Here is a 21,065-nt window from a genome sequence, read left to right as displayed (position 1 = left end):
ATTTTATTCATAGTAGTGACTAACACAAACGTAATACATATCTGCATGTCCTGATTCTGTAAGCACCCATGCATTTCTTTAGTGCCTGGAGATTTGGCCAGTACAGCTGAACTACAGAATCCCCCTTTACTCTCCTCCTCTTCCAAACACTTCTCCCCTCCTCACACACACCTGGTCCCACCACAGACACAAAACCATGCCAGAAAGGGGGAACCTTTCCCTCTGCTCCAGCTGCCAGGAAGGCTGGAGACAGGGAGCTGTGCACCCTGCAGACTGCCAAGCCCCCCGGTATGCACCAGGCTGTAAACCCCAGCAGTCAGCACCACCTGAAAACCTGGAGTTTGTGTGTACAATTTGTCATTTTAGCATCTTATTTTGTGAGCCTGATATTCTGCCAGTACTTAAAATGAAGAATGAGTCCACTTTAACTTTCCAGAACTTAAATCTAAGATGGTATTTACAAAACCATAAATAAGAACTTCAGTAAACATTTTTACTAAAAGGTAGTTTAAATTTGAATCTTTTTCAAAGACTCGGGACTAATAACACAGTAGCCATAATCACAGATGTATTCTAACACAATGGGGGCAAAGAGAGGTCAAATTGTGATTTTTTTTTTTTTATTTAACAAAATATTTTTACATACTTGCATAAGAGGCCAAAACAAGCTTCCCAGAAATAGCAGAGACACACCAAAATAAGCCACACTAGTCTAAACATTTTAGTGATCTGTTTATTTGCCAACATATTGAATAGTTTATTTTAAACTTGCTCTCTCAAAACTGAGATTGATACACATAAAACATAATATGGTCTATATTAAAATAAAAACACTGAGGAAGAAAACCAAGCTTTCTTCCAAAGGTTATAAGCTGTTCTTAAATGCAGTCTATAAGTATTATCTATTGATGTTCTACAGCATCTATTATTATAATATTTAAGTTCCTCTCTGATGTATTTGTTTCTCTGGGGAGCAGAGACTCAGAATGGCTACTAGATTAGTCCAATTTGATGCTTTTAGCATAAAAGCACCTGAAATTATGAAAAGAGGTAAATACTGAATGTTCTGAGCATTCAGTACTGAATGTTCAGATTTTTAGGCAGACTTCAGTTAATTTTTATGTAAAGTTTTAAACAAGTCAAATTTCACAATGCTCAGGCGTTGCTAGCTCTTACAACAATAATACTGGAATGGTTTAAAAACAAGATCTCATGACTATCCCAATTTTGATGTTTAGTAAAAGTTTCAAAGTTGCAAAGTAAGCATTAACTTCCATCGAATGCATCGTACATAAACTTTTGATGTATACTTTGCAATGGCAAAACCCAAACATTAACAATTCTTAAGACATTATATCAAACAATTACAAACAGCTGATGACTGCCAAGAAAGATGGTTGTGCTATTTATAGCTGTCCAATTCACCAAAGACAAAATAGGGCTAAAATGCCACGGATGACCTGTATACTGCTATAGCTACAGATAAACTAGGGCTCTGACAAATCTGCCATTTCAAGTGCCCTGTTGTGCTAGATTACACAACTCCTGAACACAGGCAAAAAGTCAATTGTTTGTTGCAGTTTTCTTATTTCTGTAAATTATGCATTCCATGTAAAACAACCCACTTACACCAAAATAAGGCACTTCCACATAAAACAAAAATATACCTGAAATTACAATACACAAGTCAAAAAATGTCTGTCTGGAACCAGGGGGAAATGAGCTGTCTACACATCACATAGTTTAAGTTAATTTTTTGTATGGGGTTGGCATGCCCATAAGATGTTTTGGGTTGACTTAAAAATATCTCTCTAGATAAAACTCTGCAATTCAGTAGTTAAATGAAGTAATACATTCTTAGAGATAGTAAATAAGAAAAATTAAAGTAATTGTTATAAACAGAACGACAATGGAACCAGATTATCTAGGGAACAGACTTCAACAAAACAAACACCAACTTTCTGATTCAAGAAACTTCACATACAATTATGACAATACACTAGCAATTCTACAGTAAATCCTGAGCCTGGAGAGTCACTTCTACAGCACAGGGACAGAAACTGAGTTCGGGGACTGTTCTGTAACAATAGATTTTCAGAATTCCAACTGAACAGTAAAAGCTTGGCAGAAAGTCAGTTTGAGCATGTCAACACAGCAAATTAATGTAAAGCGGCTGCTGCAATAAAACTTTATACCCTAGCTTTATTTTGTCTTGGAAGGACAACGCTACAAATGTTTTTGATTCATTTTCCACAGAAATGCAATCAAAAACTCATTCACACTCTTTTGCATCTGCTTAACTCCTCAAAGGTACAGAACCCTATATGGTAACCTAGTACAGGCAAAAGTTTAAGATTTTAACACCAAAAAATGACAACCAAATACTTCTCTAGAGAGGACTATCAAGTAATAGTTGTAAATTTCCATCAGCCTTACCTTTTGGTTTACTTTCAGCTTCCGATTTTACTGCTTCTGATGAGTTTTCAGGTTTTGTTGTACTGGAAAAATGGATTAGCTTTGTTCCAGGGGGATGGCTAGGTGATGGCTATATGAACAAAAGAGAACTTTGTTAACAAAAATTCACTGACTTATACTTTTGATTAGCCTACAGGACATACTCAGGTTTTCATTGAGACTGTGTGAATGACCATCTCCAAGAGATTCAATGAACTTTCCCACTAAGTACTTAACTTACTGTAGATACTGCATTACGGCCACTGCAGTTAGAACTTTGTCTAATGATTCATGACACATCACTAGCTTTCAAACTAGAAACTAATCTCAGGACATTGCCAGATATACTTTTGAAATCATATTTCAGCAGTTCCAAATGTTACTGTTCCATTATCCTAAAAATTGCCTCCTCCAGTGCAGAACAGAAGTGGTTATTTAACAGCTCTGCTGGAAGTAACTCACTGACCACACTTGTTTTGCACTGGAATAAAGCAGGAATATTCAGTTGCCATACACCACCTCAGCAGAGGAAGCAATCCGTTTTTAACTACTCAGACGAATATAAGAGCATGTGAAAGTCCATCCCAGATTCCCTTCACTCAGCAATTCATACAGAACAGAACCAAAACAGTAAATGTCACTGGAGATTTCTCCAGAACCAAAAACCTACAGAGGCATTGCAAGAAGTAAAAAGTCTGAGTTAACATCTATCCAAAGTAGTTGTTCAAGTTTTTTTAATTTTTTTTTTTCCCCAGAAGACTTTCTGAGCTGCCAGGAAGATTCAGACAGCTTCAGCTGCAGCCACTTCTTCACAGCCCTATGAGCTACAAACGTACAATATAATCTTATAGACAGTACTTACCTGAACAGCCCTAATAGCACTACTGTTGTGAAAAATCCCATTGCCTTTGGTTATTCTGTTCATTTTCACTGACAGTTAAGCTCTTTAGACTTCCTACTGCCAGAGAAACTAGACTTACTCTCCTTAAAACCAGATGATGCCTGTGGGCTGGTGTTTAGTACCTCTGACATACCACATAGGAAGCCACGGTCAATCGGGATGTTCTTGGAGTACATATGCAATTTAATTGGCTCCAGAATGCTGCATGAAGGAAGCACTAAAATAACTCACCTATGAGATTAAACAAGTACAACATGGAAATAGTTCTCTACATTTCCCCCTTCCAAAATGAGATGCAATTAGATGCGCGAGAGGAAGTTTAGACAGAAAGAATATAAATAGCCTGAGCCCAGGCAGGACACTGGGACCAACTGAAACCAACTCCTGCAGGAGTATATATACCCTCGAGCACTTCAGATATGTCAGTGCTCAGCCTTCCTGTGCTGAACAGTCTCTGAATTCCTCAAGAGAAAAAAGCCCTCTCTACTCTGGAGTTTTCTGATGACACCTCCTTTTTTCTTACTGGCTTAAAGACTGAGAATCCTCTTCCAGCATTCCTCCGCCTAACTCACTCTGGAGTTGAACACAAATCCAGAGAAGCCATCCATTTTCTCAGGCCTTCATAAGAACTGTCTCCCTAGGGCTCTCCTTTGGGATGACTTTGGCAACAAGTGCAAGTAGAATATTAAGCACTGAACTCAACTGTTTATTTCTCTGTCTTCAAGCTATGCAAAGCTGTTTTCTCACTTCATTTTCCCTCTTGCTGAGAAACAGCCTACAACCTTTTCAGACAAGCTAATCAACAGAGTGCCAACATATTTTAATGTTTATACACAAATAACTCAAAGTGTCTCAGCAGACTTCATATTAATTCAACATATTTTAGATAGGCTCTTTATACTCCCAAGTTACAAGGTAAGAAGTAGAGAAACATGCTTTCGAATCTCATGGCAAGAAAGCTAACTGAAAGCTAAGTCCTGAAACCCTAGTCTAACAGCAGTCACACAAAGGTGTAGTGATCCCACCAACTGCTACTTCAAAGGATAAAGCTTGAGAGAACTGAGGAAAAATCAATGTGCCTTCACAAAATCATAGAATGGTTTGTGTTGGAAGGGACCTTCAATGCTCATCTAATCCAGGTCCCCTGCTATGGGCAGGGACATCTTTAACAGATCAGGCTGCTCAGAGACCTGTCCAACATGACCTTGAACACTCCCAGTAACAGCATCCACAACTTCCCTGGGCAACCTGCTCCAATCTCTCATATTCCTCATCATGAAGAATTTCTTCCTTATGTCCAATCTAAATCTACCCTCTTTCAGTTTAAAACCATTGCCCCTTGTCCTGTCACTACAGACCTCAGTCTTTCTCCATCTATATACTGAAAGGATGCAATAAGGACTCCCTGGAGCCTTCTCTTCTGCAAGCTCAACATCACCTTCCTTAGGAGGTAACATTTCTCAAGCCTTGAACAGAAGACAATGCACTTGTAGCTTTCATTTTCTGAATCATCTGATGTTTTGACTGGGCCAGGCAAGATAAGCCTTGCTCTTAGCACTGCTACCAAGGGAAAACACATTCAAGGAAATCTCTGTCCCTACCCTCTTCCTAGGGACTCATTCACCTTTTGCCCTACACCATTACAATTACTTCCATGGCAACAGAGGAAAGCAAATCAGTCAGCAAAACAGCATTAGTGACCATAACCCACAGACAAATATTGAAATTGGACAAAGGTTTTAAAAGCTTTTTTGAATTGATCACCCAAGCAAAAACTGCAACAGTGGATTATTTCAGCTGCCTTTAATTTATCAAAAGCTGAAAATCCATATATAAGCTTTTAGTATAAACAATATATAAATTCAAGGGAAAGGAGTGAGCATCACTGTTGTGCTTCCAAGGGGTAAGAGCCCTCTCTCAGGTTCAGACCAAAATAATACTCAAACTAAAGCAATTCCACTATCATCACATTACCTGCTCTCTCCTAAGCTTTAAATATGATATGGAGACTAGAAGTGCTCCATTTCCCACTCACTCATAAAAAAAAAGGAGGGGTGGGGGGGGTGGTGGAATAAAGAGAATGCAAAATTGTAGAACACTTTTTCAGGCTTACATATTCAGCAGTTCATGTAGCTCATTAACCTAAGAAACCACTAAAGCTAAAAGCTTGGCAGCACTCACCGAAGGACATTTACATTGGTAATGACAGTTGACACCTAGAACAGCAACCTCAACATCCACCAAAATATGGAAGAAAACCAACCCCAAACCTAAAGAAATTCCAAAATATTCCTTGTTTTACAGGCCAAGTTTAACTTGTACAGGTAGACTTAACAGTCTTGTCCCCAGACTACACACAAAGAGAAAAAGGGACCTCATACTGTAGATGTGTTTGAGAAGTTACTATGTCTTATACCACATGGCTTTGAAATGATCATTTTTATATCAGCTTGGTTGTCTCTCTTTAATGTTTAAAATACCAAGATATTTGAATAGACCTTTTGGAATCAATGTGAATGTAACTATGAAATCAGTTTGAGAAGGTTTGTTATGTTTTATAGGCAAGAGCCCTATGAGACGACTATGGTCTGATTATGGAACAATACTGACGAAGTTTAAAATGACCAGTGTGTTCAGCATCTGCAAGATACTACGTCTTCAGATTCCACATATTTGAAATTATTTTTACAGGAAACCCAAAAATAACAATATGAACTGCTACAAACCTTATCTTGCTTCTTATCTTCTGATTCATTACTGGATAATCTTGTCTTAAGTTTCACTGAGCCTTCTTTAAAGATATCTCCAAACCCAACACCTCGGATTTTCTTTGGCTGTGCTGGTCCAGATCCAGGTTCACTCCCATTTCCTGGAGAGGCCACAGGTGAGGTAGGACCACTGAAAACAGACTCTGAAAATAAAAAAGATAAAGAAAATATTGGCTTAATATCTGAAATTATTTATTTGCTCTTCCGTAAAAAAAGTGAAAGTAACAACTGTGTGCACTGTTCTCGCTACACAGCTCTTGTAGGAACATCATTGCAGCTGTAATACCTCACATGTGTTCTGGTTGTGTATTTAACATAAGACCATTCAAAAGACCAAGTACTCTGCCAACCAAGTCAGTAGATCATTAATATTTCTTGGTATTTCAATTATCATGCAGGCTCCACAGTCTGTTGATGTCAGTGTTTTCCATTAGTTTTACAAAACATTGCTTATGAATTCTCTGAAGACATGTTTTCAGTCCAGCGTTTAAAAGCTTGTCATTTGCACAGCTGTAGCTGCTGAAAGCAATAATCAATAAAGGTCTATAATGAGTCCTACCATGTTTCCAACAGCCACAGGAAAAAAATGTGTTGCAGTAGAGTGGTGCCTCTCAAGGCACAGAAGTGAATTTTTCCTATTGTTCCAAACAAACTACCAAAAATACCTGAAAAGAGTTTCTTGAAAATTTATTTAAATAGCTTTTTAACCTGATAACACTTTAAAACCATTTTAAATTAGTTAAACATTCAAAATCAGATATAACTGTTTGAGATTAATCACTGATAGTACAAGTATTTAAGTTTATTTTAATCGTTTTAAGGGACAACATTTATCCCTCCTCAAAAAAATGTGGCTCAGAAGAACTGATTTTAGGTGTTAGGACCTTTTAAGATGTTTCTTTTTTTTTTTTTTCTTAAGTTACAGTCAAATCTGTTAAAACCTACAAACTAGTATTCATGGACAAACTATTTCCACATGCAGAATTCCAGGAGATAGTAATGTGAAAACAGACAGCTTTTATAAACCAAATTAAAAATAGCCTCTACATCTTTTAGCTTTTCAGTCAAGTTCTTTTCAACACATACATGCCTGGGAATTGCAATAAAGATTAAAGCCTCTTCCCTCTACTATAATTTTAAGGAGGTTTGATAATACTACACAGTTACACAGCTCTTGAATTCAGTTTCTCACTTTTTCTCAACCAAGTTCTCTTCACTTAGTTATATCCCTCTTAGATACCTAAAAGGATAGCTAAATATTTCATTGATGAAAAAAGTCCAGATTGCACGTTTGAAAGAACATAGCTCGGTGAATGGGGCATTTACTATCTCCCAGGAACCAGCAGAGAACTAGCAGATACTTGAGATCCTGACTGTGAAAGCACTGAGCATTAAATATAACCCCTGGGGGTGCGAGGGGCTGAATATTGTAAATTGTTAGTTACTGACAGAAAATACAATTACTTCAAATTACTACTCAGTCACACTCATCTCAGTATTCAGGAATTAAGACCAACACGTAACCATTTGTAAATTCATCTCACCAGACCCCATTAAACTCAGGGAACTTGACCTCCAAGGAGGCAGCCACTGAGCTATTCGGGACTGCTCAAGTCAAACAACTTTAGTTTTATGCTACTGCAATTATTTCCACAATTTACCAAAACAAAAAAAAAAATCCAAGCCAGACTTTTCTTTCCTGTCTCTGAGCAAACCCTTGTTAGGAACAATGAATACTGAACATCTTGTAAATGAGGCTGCATATCACTACAATTAAAAAAAAAAAAAAAATATTACTTGTTCCCTTGAAAAATTACACAGCTGTTTTTAAGCACTGATTAACTCGCATTAAGATGTTGTTCCTAAAGAATACTCCAGTTCCAGCATTACCATATCTCAAGTCCCCAGCCTTCAAACAGGTCTTCATAGACAGAATGCCTCTAGAGTGCAGTTTTAAAGAAAAGTAACTGCCTGTTAAAGCAGGCACCTGCCTGGCACCACCCAGCACTGAACTACTGTTCAGCCACAGACCGTCTGCTTCTGCCCAAGCATTGCAGTCATAGCCACAAAGGAATGGCTAAATGTAAATACTGCCTTATAAATACTTTATTGTTAGATTAAAACAGAATAAAGAACTGGGCCCCCCTTCCCAGGATTCATTTTAAGCTGATGCTCTCCACACTGTTTTGATTCAAGCTTTTAATCTCAACTGACATGGTAAATTAAACACTTAGGTTTTCCATGTTAGAGAACTCATGCCTGCAAGACTGAAAAAAAGCTGTTAAAGAGAAGAATAATTTTATATCCAATAGTAAAAAAAACCTCAAACTCTGAATATGAAATTTTATCACTTTCTAGTGATAAAATGCAGAATATACATTTGCAAGTTCAAGACCTCGACTGCAATTTTTATTAGAAGTGTATTGGAGCAATGGGTAACTTCATATTCAATATATTTTAGAATTAAATACCATTCTTAGAAAGCTTGACTTCTTTACAACTTCTGTTGTACTACAACCATAATACTCAAAATTATACGTGAGATCTAAAATCACTTTGCAATAGGTTTACAACAAGCAGAATGCCACCTGTGTCATCCAGAGCATCCTGTGTTTCTCCATCATCCGTCAATTCCAATTCTTTCACAAAGTTTGAAGGAAACAAGCCTGCTTTGCCATTTAGTGTTCCATTCCACCAGCCTTCTTCTACCTGTATAGAAATATTTTGCACATTACCAATAAAGCAAAAGGAAATTCCTATCAATTCCATCCACACTACACTTATAAAGCTCTACAAACAACTTTCCCAAAGTTCAAATGAACATGATTTCTCTTTAAGGAAACCTACCAAAGATGTAGAAACAGCAGGCAAAAAGAAGACCATGAAAATAATTTACTCTCAGTTCTATCACTACAGAAATGATCCTGAAACACGAGAATAGCCTCACGCCAATCGATCCAGAAAAGCAGCAAAATGTTTATCAACTTTCTCAAGGTAAAACAAAATAACAGGCATTACACACAGAATGGAAGAAAGCACTAAACTGTTTATGAAATAGATGTAACTTCTAGCCTGATTTTCTAGGGGAATTTTGAAGTATTCTTGCTGTCCATCTGTCTTTTCCTCTGTTTTGTGCAGTTTCCACCAGTCCTATTCCCACTGGCCTTGTATCCATTGAACAGCTTCGAACAATTTTCATCAGACAACAAGTTTCAAATATAGAATTTCTACAGATATGTTGGGTAGAACAGAGGGAAGTCCTTAAGGATATCACAGAGTAATGGAAAACTAAGCTGTCCGTTCTTCCAAGCTGGAGGCATCTGGCTGAACAGCGTCCGCCCAGCTCTCCATGTGTCAGAAGATAAAGGATGCTTTCCCATCAGAGCTGGCCAGCTGTCAAAGGTGGCAGAAACACATGAGGATTTTGTGATGGCACACAGCAGACCTAAGGAGAGAAGTCTGTTGGGTGCCAAAATTTGTTGGCTTTGCTATTCACGAAACAACTCACTTTTGCACTGGAAATAAAACTGTTCAGGGATTAGGAAACATAATGGCTCTAATGCTCAGTTATGTGCTTGGACTCCTGGTGTGTCATTTACATTGCAATACGCAAATATTTAATGGAACATTTATCAGGAATACCCCACGGTCCAAAGCAGAACCAGCAAAAGGTGGGGATGCATAGGGGATGGTGTAAAACAATGCCAGAAGACCAAGAATTGTGCTCTACAAATTCATGAACAGTTTCAAAATGTCTTAAACCAAATTGCCTAATGAGCACTATTTAAAAAACTATAATTAAGATAAATTTTCAAAATATTTTGATTCAATTGCTCTGTTTTGGGGCTGGAAAGCTGTTTTTAGATAAGTAAGAAAAGCAACGGGGGAAAAAAAAAAAAAAACAAACCAAAAAAAACACCCAGCAGTTGTTTACATAATCTTTTTTTAGGTTTGTTTTGTAGGTCACTATGCCTGACACATAGGCATAGTTTTAAAACACTAGCCTACCTCCAGGCAAGCAGAATGTATGCAAAACCTGGCAGCTACAGAGACAGGCAATGAGAAAAGCATTGTTATTTTTAAAGACATTATGGTGCTAAAATATAGCTTTGCTGTGGATGGTTCAAATTCAGAGTCTGGGCCTCTGAAATAAATTTTAAGCATAGATTACTGACACGTGCTTACCAGACTCTGGCTCCTTGTGCTTTACATAATACGTTACAGAAAACTTAACATTCAAATGTCTTGACTCGTCAATACTACACCCAAGAGCCATGAGAAAGGGACTTTTAATGCTTATGATACAGAAAGCAACTCCAGCATCCATCTATTCTTCTGCCAATAAATATGGTCAGCAAAGCACTTTACAGACTTGCAAAGCAAAGCAATACCAGGTCAGAGACAGTCAGGAATAAAACAAAAATTTGAGTGTAATTGCTTCAGACTCCTCAGCACATTGTCTTTAAAAAAACCTGACTGTATACAAACTATATTACCAAAAAGGGTATCTTAAATCAACATTAAAAAACAGGTTAAAACACAGGCTAAAAAAAGTTCTACACTGGAGGAAAGCATCTATGCATCTCTGTGCACTAGCAATTTCACAACTCTTACATTTCAGAATCCTACTACATGATACAATTTCCACAAGAGGGAGTAACAGCTCTAGTACACACACCAGTACTTTTTTTGAGTGTAAATTCCACCAACTTTTTTCTATAAGATGATGAAAACACAAGACTTCTAAATAAAGGAGGGGAAAGAAAGGCTGAAAGACAAGCAGTTTTACCAATCTGATATTTATTTTTTAATAAAAACTCCACTAATGGGGTCATATGAATTTCGATTATGCTTGATAACACAGTATGCAAATATTACCAATATAATACCACAAAAATAAAACTGTTATTTAATGCTGTGCCTGATGGGAGTGGGGCAAAAATATAAAGGAGAAACAGAAGTTTTACAGCAGCAACACAGTTATCACATGCACTACATGTGTCTATTTTGCATGAAAACCCCCATGTTCTGTAAACAAAAAACCCTGCAGATTCAGCCAGCACATAGGACAAGAGCCTTCTTCCCTACATGCTACTTCTGGTCCTTGTAGCCTGCTCTCTTCAATATTAGCCATTTATTTCTGCACCCATCCGCCTCCACCTTTGATTTCACGATCAGCAGCGTCAGTTATAACTACTCAACTTATGAAAAAAATTGCAGGGGCTAAATACTGAATTATTCTCAGGTAACTGGAAAAACTGATCCTCTTATGAAGCTGATACCACCTTATTTTTCCCCATTTAAAAAAAAGTGACCAAATAGTCTTCCCTTGAGGTAACAGTTATGAGTTATCAGCAAATATATATAAATAGCACCTATTATATATAAATGGAACCAAATCACCTCACAGTAGCAAAGACAAGTTACCTAAGACAAGTTATCCCAGCACACTGCACAACTCATGGATGGTATTTCTGGTCCATCAACGAAGCAGACCTAGCCTGCATCTGTCAAGGTCTATTCTACACCATCATAAAAACAGTGTGCAAACAGCTCTGTGCTAATAGTTAGCTGCAGTATTTTTCTACCTGATAGCATTTGTCTAAAAATTTGATTAACAGTTTTTCTCAGAAGCAGCAAGGCTGGGTACTACAGATATGTATTTTCAAATCATTAGGAAAAGAAAAAGCATGGGGACTGACAAAAAAAAAAAAAAAAATTAAACACATGTTTCCTTAAGAAACCACATGAGGAAATGCTTTGATCGTTTTACTCTGTTTGGCTACTTGGTCATCTGAAACATCACATCGAACACCTCTCCCAAAATAGTTCCAGATGCTGACATGTGTGACCTGAAACGGCAGTTTCTGCTATAGTTTACTATACATGCTACCTCTTGTAAATGCTTATGCTGGACCATTCAAAGTCACGACTGCTGTGTATAAGTGCTATCCACAAGTTAAGCTAGTGAGGCTGTCCAGGAGCACTCCTTTACAAAATACCCATACACAATGGTATTTATGAAACTAATTTTCGTGAGCAGGTTTTACAAGTCACTTGCTTTGTTTATTTCAAGAGAACAAATCTTACAAGCCATTAGCACAAATGCATCTAAAAGCGTAACTTTTTCCTTGCTAGGAGAATGGAAAAGTCCTTCCTGGCAACTGTTGGGATCCTGGAGAGTTAGTACTCTTTTTCATGCATATGCAAAACACAAACTCATAATGCTACTTAAAAACTACCACCAGACACATGTCTAGAAAGAAAAGTTCAGTATTCTTCCTCAGACACTCAGGGAGGTAGTAAGAAGAGATGACACCAGCAGGTTAGAGCATGCTGTGCAGAAGTTTTCCACCTAGTTCTGAAAAGGTTCCTTCCATGACCAATCTGGTCTTTGCCACAGGTTCCCTGACAGATTTCACTCTTAAAAGAGACACTCTTCCCACGTATTCAAGCCTTCCCCAACACAAGTTTCTATTGAAGGGCATAGATACCAAAGAAGCCCATAGGTAGGAAAAGGTAAGAAACCCCCACTCAGATACATCAAACCATTGCCATCAAAGTCTGAGTATCAAGACATATCTTTAACTGTATTCTTACCCATTGGAAAAGGAAGACAATAGAAATATTAACGTGTTGTTGAGTTTATTTGTATGCTCCCTATTTTTGTGCAAGTAGGTTGAAGTATATTGTACAACACATACAGGCTTCTGTGTTGAATAATGTTACAATTAGTTCAAAGCTTCAAGGAGTTTGCAAGAAAGTATGGACCCAGAAAAACGGGTCAAATATGATTTTTCACCTAAACCAAGTTAGAGTGTGTCAACTTAAAGGCAACTGGTCAAACAGTTTTAGCATAAGCAGCCTAAAAACAAGGATCACAGACAGGGCCAAAGAACTGTTAAAAGTCTTTTGAAAAAGGAGTCTGTGTAACAGATAACAATTTATTGCTGCGATGATCAAATACTTCCCCTAAATATCGAGCATCTATTGATTTACGATTAGATCCTGAGACAAAGAACTCCTAAACCATTAGCTTCAATAACACTACTTCCCATGCTATTTTTCCAACATCCCTGTAATTCAAGTAATAGGCCAAAAAACCAATTTGACTTTTCATCACATAAAGAGATGACCAGCTCTGTCAAACAGCTTACCTCTTCATTTATGTCGATCACATCCCCCAGCTTGAGTTCCAGCTCATCTTCATTCTGTGGGATGTATTCAAAGAGCACTTTGCACTGCCGCTTCTTGGACCCTGATTCAAGGGAAATGGCAAAAGTAAGAACGCTTGCAAAGGGAAACTAGTTTTTCCTATGCTCAGTTCCTGAGGATGAAATCTGTCCATAAGACCCATAAACCATGCCAAAAAGCTATCTATCTTTTGTTGCTGGTTTTCTAGTTTGCTTGTGTCACTTCAGGCTAGCAAGCTGTATCTTAGACAGAGCCTGAAAACCATTGAGCCTCACAGACCACTGATTATAAACAAACACTACACTACCAATTACCAACAGGCTATAAAAACCAGGTTGACACAAGTCAGATAAATCCCCACTACAGTGATTTTTCAAGCTATTTCTTCACCAAAATCTGCAGGAATGACAACTGCTGCAAGTTACAGTGTTAGCACCTGCTTGGAAGAAAATGGGCAAGTTTGAGCCTCCAGTCTGCAAGAAATCTGACAGAAGTAACACGTTTTGTTCTGCACAACATTGAAGTGCTGATAGCCTTTCTGCCCTCTAAAACCTTGCTAACTATAGGTCTGAGGTAATGCTAACATTTTCTCAGCTCATATTTTAAAATCCATTTTTATCTATGAATACCAAAAAACCTTCCTTTTCTCAGTGCCAGTATGGAGTTCAGAAATTAGACCTGAACTTCAATTTGCAGCGTTTCACAAAGGCAAAATTAAAATAAACTGCAGTCCTTAGATATTTGCCACATATCATTAAAGCTTTGCAGGCATTAAAAAGACAAAATGACATCCCGAGAGGAGAGAGCACTGAAGTGGCTTCCAACAACCCCTCCAGCCAGAGCAGTGTGAACCTACATGCCCAATTACTCTGCACGTATCCTGGAGTGATGCTACTGCTGAACCCAGAGAGTTTAGGCATCTCTCTTTCAAACAAGAGGCCATGCCTTCAGACCTTTTCCACAAGAAGCAGCTAGCACACTTTTGAAGTCAACTGCCACCCCGAGCTGACCCACACATGCTCCCTATCCTCCACAAAAACATTCTGCCACAGTTTAAGTGAAAATATGCTTGAAAAAGCAAAAGCCTGAAGTGGTAAAGCTCAAGATAGTAGGAGCCGTATAATTTCCATACTCATACTTTGCTCTCCTTCCATACTCAATTAACAATTAGCAATTAAGATTAGCTGGGTGAAAGCATTTTAAAACACAGATACTGCCTCCAAGATTGATCCTTGTCTTATTACAGCAGCATTCAAAGTCCAAAGTCAGACATTTAGAAGACAGCCACACCCAGCGTCCTCAGTCCAAAACACACCAAGCATCTGAGCAATATTCAACATCCAAAATTTCTGAGAGAGTGCTCACCAAATCAAGAATTTTCAACATGTTGGTATATGGTTTGTACTCTGAAGAACTTAATAGGGGCAGGAAACAAATAAACCAGAAGTATGAAGCTCTGTGGATTATTTCTAGCAACATGTAATTGCCCACATAATACACCCTTCTTTTAACTCCACTGAAACTCATACATCAGCCAAGAGGGATTGTTAGGTTAACAGTAATTGCAATAAACGGTTCACTGGCCTTTACTACCTCCTACAGCGCTTTCAGGGCTCCTCCTTTGTATGAGATTAACTGATAACAAAAAAAGACAAATTAAAAAATCATTGCCATTTGGTATAAATCTGATCTCGCATTCCTTTTCATATTGTAATTGTATCTAAATGGGGAAGTGGGGGAGAAAGCAAACCCACAGATGCATTTCACATCTACAACGCTCTCTCACCTGAGGTCTGTTTCCAATAATACCCAGCTTAGGAAGTACTTCCTTCCAGTTCTGAAAATCCCTAGATTAATCTAGGAAACTAACCAATCCACTTTAAAAGCTTCACATGGTGCTGCAGGACTGCTGGGCTGGCAGCCTCCAGGCAATTCTGTCCTTTTCCAGAACAACTTGTCTGGCTTCAGGTTTTATTTGTTTTGTACAGAGTAAACCAAATTTAGCCCTTTGTTGCTGTAATTTAGCACACCATCTGTATTTTCCTTTTCCTGAGTAAGGACAGCCATCTAACTGACAGGAATACTGCCTGCAGCTTACTACCCACATGATATAAAATACCTGAATTCAACAAGAGCTGCACATGAGAACACAAGGGACTTCCCAGGTAGACACAACCTACCTCACTACACATTGGAAACTTACTATTAAAGCAGCTTAACTTTGTTTTTAGTGTTGTAAACCTCATTTTACCAGTAAGAGTCAGGAACAGACAGACAACTTCGCACTGGAAACCTTTTGAAGGAAGTGAGTGATTGTCCGGGCACAGAGTAAACAGGATCTGCACGAGCTGTTTAAACAGTCTTCCAGAAGAGGGAAGGACAAGTAAAATAGAATTACAGAGATTGCCAGTGTGCCAAGTAAATAGTTGTGTGCTTAAAGGAAGGTGCTTGAACACCATTTTCTTTTAAGAGGATGAGAGTAGCCAGAGCACTCCAAAGTTTGAGACCAAGTTGCACCTATTACCCTTGGCCACAATCACACACACAGCCACCAGCAGGAGGACAAGAGATGTTAAATATGAGATTGTTCCAGGGTTAGGGAGACCAGAATGACAGCCGACACCTGAATTGGTATCAGAACATGTTCACAGGATCAAAGGATCCTAGAACATCTCGAGTTGAAAGGACCCACAAGAATCTTGTTGATTCCCCTTCAGAGCATGGTTGTGTTAGTTTAGGAACAGCATTAATCTCTCAGGCTGGATTTTCAAAAGCCCGATGCTGCAAACATCTAACAGGTACCTATGTACTATTGCCAATATGCATATACAGATCAGATTCACTAAAAAGTGATTTTGAAGGTCACATCTTTATTGCCTAGAAGAAGGTTTCAACAAATTTGTCCATCTGGTGGTCCCATTTCAGGACTTCAAAAGACAACTAGTGGCTCTTCTCCTTTTATGGGCAAAAACTCAAAGCATAAACATAGCAGAAACACTAAGTGCTGAACTCTTTTAAAAAAAGAAAGCTTAAATCATAAACACTTGAAATCCCTTATGAGAGAAACCAGAGTAATTTAGAGCAATGTCTCATAAGACTGAGGTGTCCAAGCAGAAATCACAAGTCCGTTTTCTGGATGCAGGGAGTGTTAAGTTTTCTGCTCTAAGTTTCAGTCACCTTGATTTGAATGGTGGCATTAAAATACAGAAACCACAAATATAGAGGCACCAAGTCTGTGTTCCTGCCCATCCTGGGGGTTGCAGTTACTATCAAAGGAAGACCACTACTTGTCTTAGACACCACTAACTCCACCTTATTTCAAACTAGAAGCAAGCCTACCAAACAAAAGGAACCTGAACGACAGAGCCTTTCCTTGTCAAAGCCCTAAATTAGCAGCAAAATATTTATGTTTAAAAGAAATAACCACAGGAAGATTTTTTTATCATCATGAACAGGCCTGCAGTTCTCATGCAGATACCTGATAGTATAGGCAGAGCTCACATGAAGTAAGAGAGCATCTCTCTGCAAGCTGGAAAGGGTCTAAATCCTATTCCCAGGAGAATTCAACCATATTGCTTCTGTTAAGAACTACATATAAGCTTTCTGCCCATGCATCCAGGAGCAGAATTTGGCTTAGAATCAAAGTTCTTCCTCCTATGTCTCTAGTTTTCCATACAACCTTAAAACTAAGGCAGACATTAAATAATTCATGTTTATTTAAAAAAATTTATGTCAGCAGCTTACATAATTGAAAGAATTGGAAAGACTACATACTCTTCTTGAAGCTTTTGGATGGGGGATGAGGCTGAAATCCTCCTGCTGGAAGCCCATAGCTGCTTATACGCTGCACAAGACTGGCTACATTGCCAGATTTCTCCCTCCTGACTGGTACAGCATCATCCTTGGGCTCTACATCCTTCTTAACTTCCTGAAACAAGAGATTTAAAAGACTGAGAGGCCATTTAAATTACCCAAGAGGTCAGTGTTTCAAGACAGGTGCTCCATAGACCAACAGATTCTAGGTACTTACCATTTGGTGTGTAATGATGTATTATACTCAAAAATCATGGCATCCTGCAATTAAACACACTAAAGGCCTTAGTAAACTTTACCCTTTCATACAATCATGTCAGTAAACAGGTAAGCTGAGAAAATTCAGAAATGAGGGCAGTATTTTAGCCATCTACTCCAACCCTAAGAAACGTAGCTTTGAGCCCAAGAAATCCCATGTTACAACTAAGTCACAGTTCATACTTGAAAACTTTTTTTAAAATATTAATATTACTTCAATGACAGACCCAAAAGGTAGGGCACTAAATAAAGTATTTCATTATATAAAACTGTATTAGATGATCATCTCAACCTCAAAGGTTGTTTACAGACAAGATGCACTCACACTGCTGAAAGACACGAGTGGAAAAGAGATACAAGAAACAAGAGTGGGAGGAAGCATGGGGAAAGGTGTAGAAGGAAGGTAACAGACATAATTTCTCTAATAATTGTCTCCCACCTTCCTGTCTTCCTAAATTAAGGTGTTAGGTTTGTAATTGAATGTGCCAAGACTAAGAAACCAATGAACAAGGAAGCATTAGTTCTTAACAGAAAAGGCCACATCTGCAGCAGTTACTCTACTGCATCAGCTCATTAAATGAGATTCCACTGGAGAAGAGATACTCTGAGAGAAGGAAATCATCCCTTTGCACAAAAAGAAACCCATTAAGTCAGATCAATGGTCCATCTAGTGCAGAACACAGCTCCCAGCAGCCACAATCCCAGGCACTCTTTAGAGAGCTCGCCTGCAACCCAGATCCTCCCACATTCCCAGAGCACCCATAAGGGTTTCATTAGGGAGATATATCCCTTCTTCTCTTCCTTTCGTATCTGCCGATGAAGCCATCTAATCCCCTTCTGCACCCATGGTCCTGTCTGCCTCCACAGTTTCCATGGGGACAAACAGCAGATAGTCACACTCTGCTACATAAAGAAGCTCCTCTCTCTCATTTGCTTTAAGCTGGCACCTCACTGGTCCCAGTGTGTGCTCCCCACCACTGCATTTAGTTCATCATCACCTCCACAGCTGTGTAAACCTTGATCATATCACCCCTTGGCTTTATCCTCTCAACTGAAGAGCTTGTCAGCCCCCATCACACCAGGCAGTTGTCCATCCACTCGAACATCTACCCACCTGTCCCCATCCTGGTCCCAGTAGACCTGATGACACCTGGCATCCTGCTGGTGTTTTGGGCTGTCACTGCACCCAGAGCTGAGCAGTTCAGAGAACTGAAAGCAGCACTACTATTCATGAGCTGATGCTCAACTCCCAACTGGCAGTTCCATGCAGGCATAGTATGAATTACCTATTCTTATACACATGTTGTGGTTTAACCCCAGCCAGCAACTAAGCACCACACAGCCACTCACTCACTCACCACGCCTGGACGGAAGGAAGAGAAAAAAATGAAAAAAACTCATGGGTTGAGAGAAAGACAGTTTAATAGGTAAAACAAAAGCCACGCACACAAGCAGAGCATACAAGGAATTCATTAACCACTTTGCATCTGCAGGCAGATGCTCAGCCACCTCCATCTCACATAATGGTTACCTGAGAAGACAAACACCATCACCCCAAACATCCCCCTGCTTTATATGCTGAGCATGACATCATACAGTATGGGATATCCCTTTGTTTCACTCCCAACACTTTGAGCACCTCCAGACTCCTCCCTGGTGGGGTGGGGTGGAGTGAGGAGCAGAAAAGGCCTTGACTCTGTGTAAGCACTGCTCAACAATAACTAAAACATCCCTGTATTTTTCAGCACACATCCAAAACACAGCCCCATACCAGCTGCTATGAAGAAAATTAATTTTATCCCAAGCAAAACTAGCACAACATATTACTTGGCATTTACCTACCTTCAAGGTCATCTGCCACCCTTTTTATCTGCTCAGCTCCTTGCCATCAGTGTGGCATTGTACTACATAAGAGTTTTTCAGCACTCACAAGATGGAAGTGTTGGCTGTTAAATGCCCTCTCCAGATGACTAGAGATGCTGAACAAAGGCAGTACCACAACCAGCTCCTGGGGGATCCCACTGCCGACTCTCCTCTACCCTGTCCTTTGCTTCTTATTGTTTAAGCAACTTCATAAAAGAATTTCCTTCAGTCTCAGAGCAACTTCATTTCTTCAATAACTTGATCGAAAACTTTTATTATAAAGACTTTCTGAAAACCCAACTGAATTTCGTGTGCCTGTGAGCTTAGCCAGACCCTCAAAGCCTGTCAGCTTTCCCACCGCCACAGCATTGCAATGTCTCGAGGGAAGCAAACACCCAGAAATACTGTGCAGCTTTTCATGATCCATTTCAGAACAATTATTGTACCCACCATCAGTAGCCACTGGTTAACAACTCCACTAGTTATTGCAGCTGTAGCTGCAATAAAACATTTAATAATATTCAAAACCAATATTGACAATGCACATATATACACTTACTAATGTTGTGTGAACTCTTAAGCATGAGCTTTAAAGACAACAAAACCCATGCAATGATGAAACATCAAAAATTAAAACAAACATATTCACTAGCCTGGAACATTAAAACCCAGGCTACTTACTGCAGCTGTCCTGCTGGAAAACTCAGCAGGTCTGGAAATCCAGTGATGCTTTCAAACAAACTACAAACCTCAAGTTAAACAGTCCAAAGCAACTTCCTGTTTCCCAAAAGAGCAGACCAAGTAGAATAAAGAAAACTACAGATAGCCCAATTTTTCCTCCCACTCATCTACAGTACATAAAGAGGCTTTTCAGAAAACAGGTAAGCAGCTCCTGCTGTGACCCTCCTTCACCCGCAGGGACTTCTTGCCCTGGAGATCTTAGCTCAGCTGACTGCTTATCTTCCAAGTCAACACCCCCCCACCCCCCATCCCTATTCGAGAATAGCACAGCATCATGTCTACCTCCCATTTGAGACATTTCAAAGACTTTGTCATTCTCAGTTTTACAGCTGGTTTTTGACCAATTACTGGTAGGTCTAATAAACCATAAGGAATTAAAGTTTGGCTATAGCTGAGAAGTTTGCCACCTCCAAATCACCTTTCTAGCTGCCTTACTGACAAGGCTGTTCTGCTCAACAGAAAACTTGCCTAGAGTTGTTCTGTCTCTGAATTTTTAAACTTATAAATCTTTTGCTATGCAGTTTATACAGACTCCGAAAGCTTCCAGCTGCTCCAGGAACTAACGCTTCCCCAGTTAACTGGTTTCTCAGTTGTAACACTCTCCAGTGAGGAGTCAGCTCCAGGTTCTTTCCCCAGGTCTGTGCTCCGCATGAGACTTCAGGCAGTTGCTTCAGCAACTTTGTAAAAAAGCATAGAGATGCAAAAGGGAAATGGCAAAGACATACACAGGCAGTCCGGTCAAAAATATGACCTCTTCTTTCATTTATTAGAAGAAAACAAAACAAAAAACACCCCCACACCACTTCCAAATGCTAGAACATGCTGTAAGGTAAGCACCACCTTTATCAATAATTTGAAGTAAATACACAATACATTCTTAAATCCAACAGTAGTATCAAAGGCAACAAAGTCATTGATAGGTTACAAACAACAAGAAACAATTTGAGATAAAATACCACAAGGAAAGACCAAAGTCACAAAAATTAAAGGAGGAAAGCTTGGGCAACTTTCTTGCCTGGCTTGAGTCAGTAATTGAAGTGGTACCAGATAGGAAATACTCAAAGGCTAACACA

General features: G+C 39.0%; 1 protein-coding gene across 3 annotated transcripts in view; it reads right to left on the bottom strand.

Annotated features, from left to right (window-relative positions):
* Positions 1 to 21,065, bottom strand: part of CD2AP (CD2 associated protein) — an 88,529-nt gene that overhangs the window by 27,566 nt on the left and 39,898 nt on the right. For all 3 annotated transcript variants that reach the window (XM_074895533.1, XM_074895534.1, XM_074895536.1), the window contains exons 3-7: positions 17,092 to 17,245; positions 13,281 to 13,381; positions 8,712 to 8,832; positions 6,082 to 6,266; positions 2,437 to 2,545 (exon numbers count right to left, since the gene is read on the bottom strand). In XM_074895533.1, the coding sequence (XP_074751634.1) occupies positions 2,437 to 2,545; positions 6,082 to 6,266; positions 8,712 to 8,832; positions 13,281 to 13,381; positions 17,092 to 17,245 (670 nt within the window). The remainder of the gene's footprint in view (positions 1 to 2,436; positions 2,546 to 6,081; positions 6,267 to 8,711; positions 8,833 to 13,280; positions 13,382 to 17,091; positions 17,246 to 21,065) is intronic.

This window comes from Athene noctua, chromosome 1, assembly GCF_965140245.1.
Source record: "Athene noctua chromosome 1, bAthNoc1.hap1.1, whole genome shotgun sequence".
Classification (NCBI taxonomy): Eukaryota; Metazoa; Chordata; class Aves; order Strigiformes; family Strigidae; genus Athene; species Athene noctua.
The sequence above is the reverse complement of the archived record's forward strand: the minus strand, read 5'-3'. Positions and strand labels throughout refer to the sequence as shown.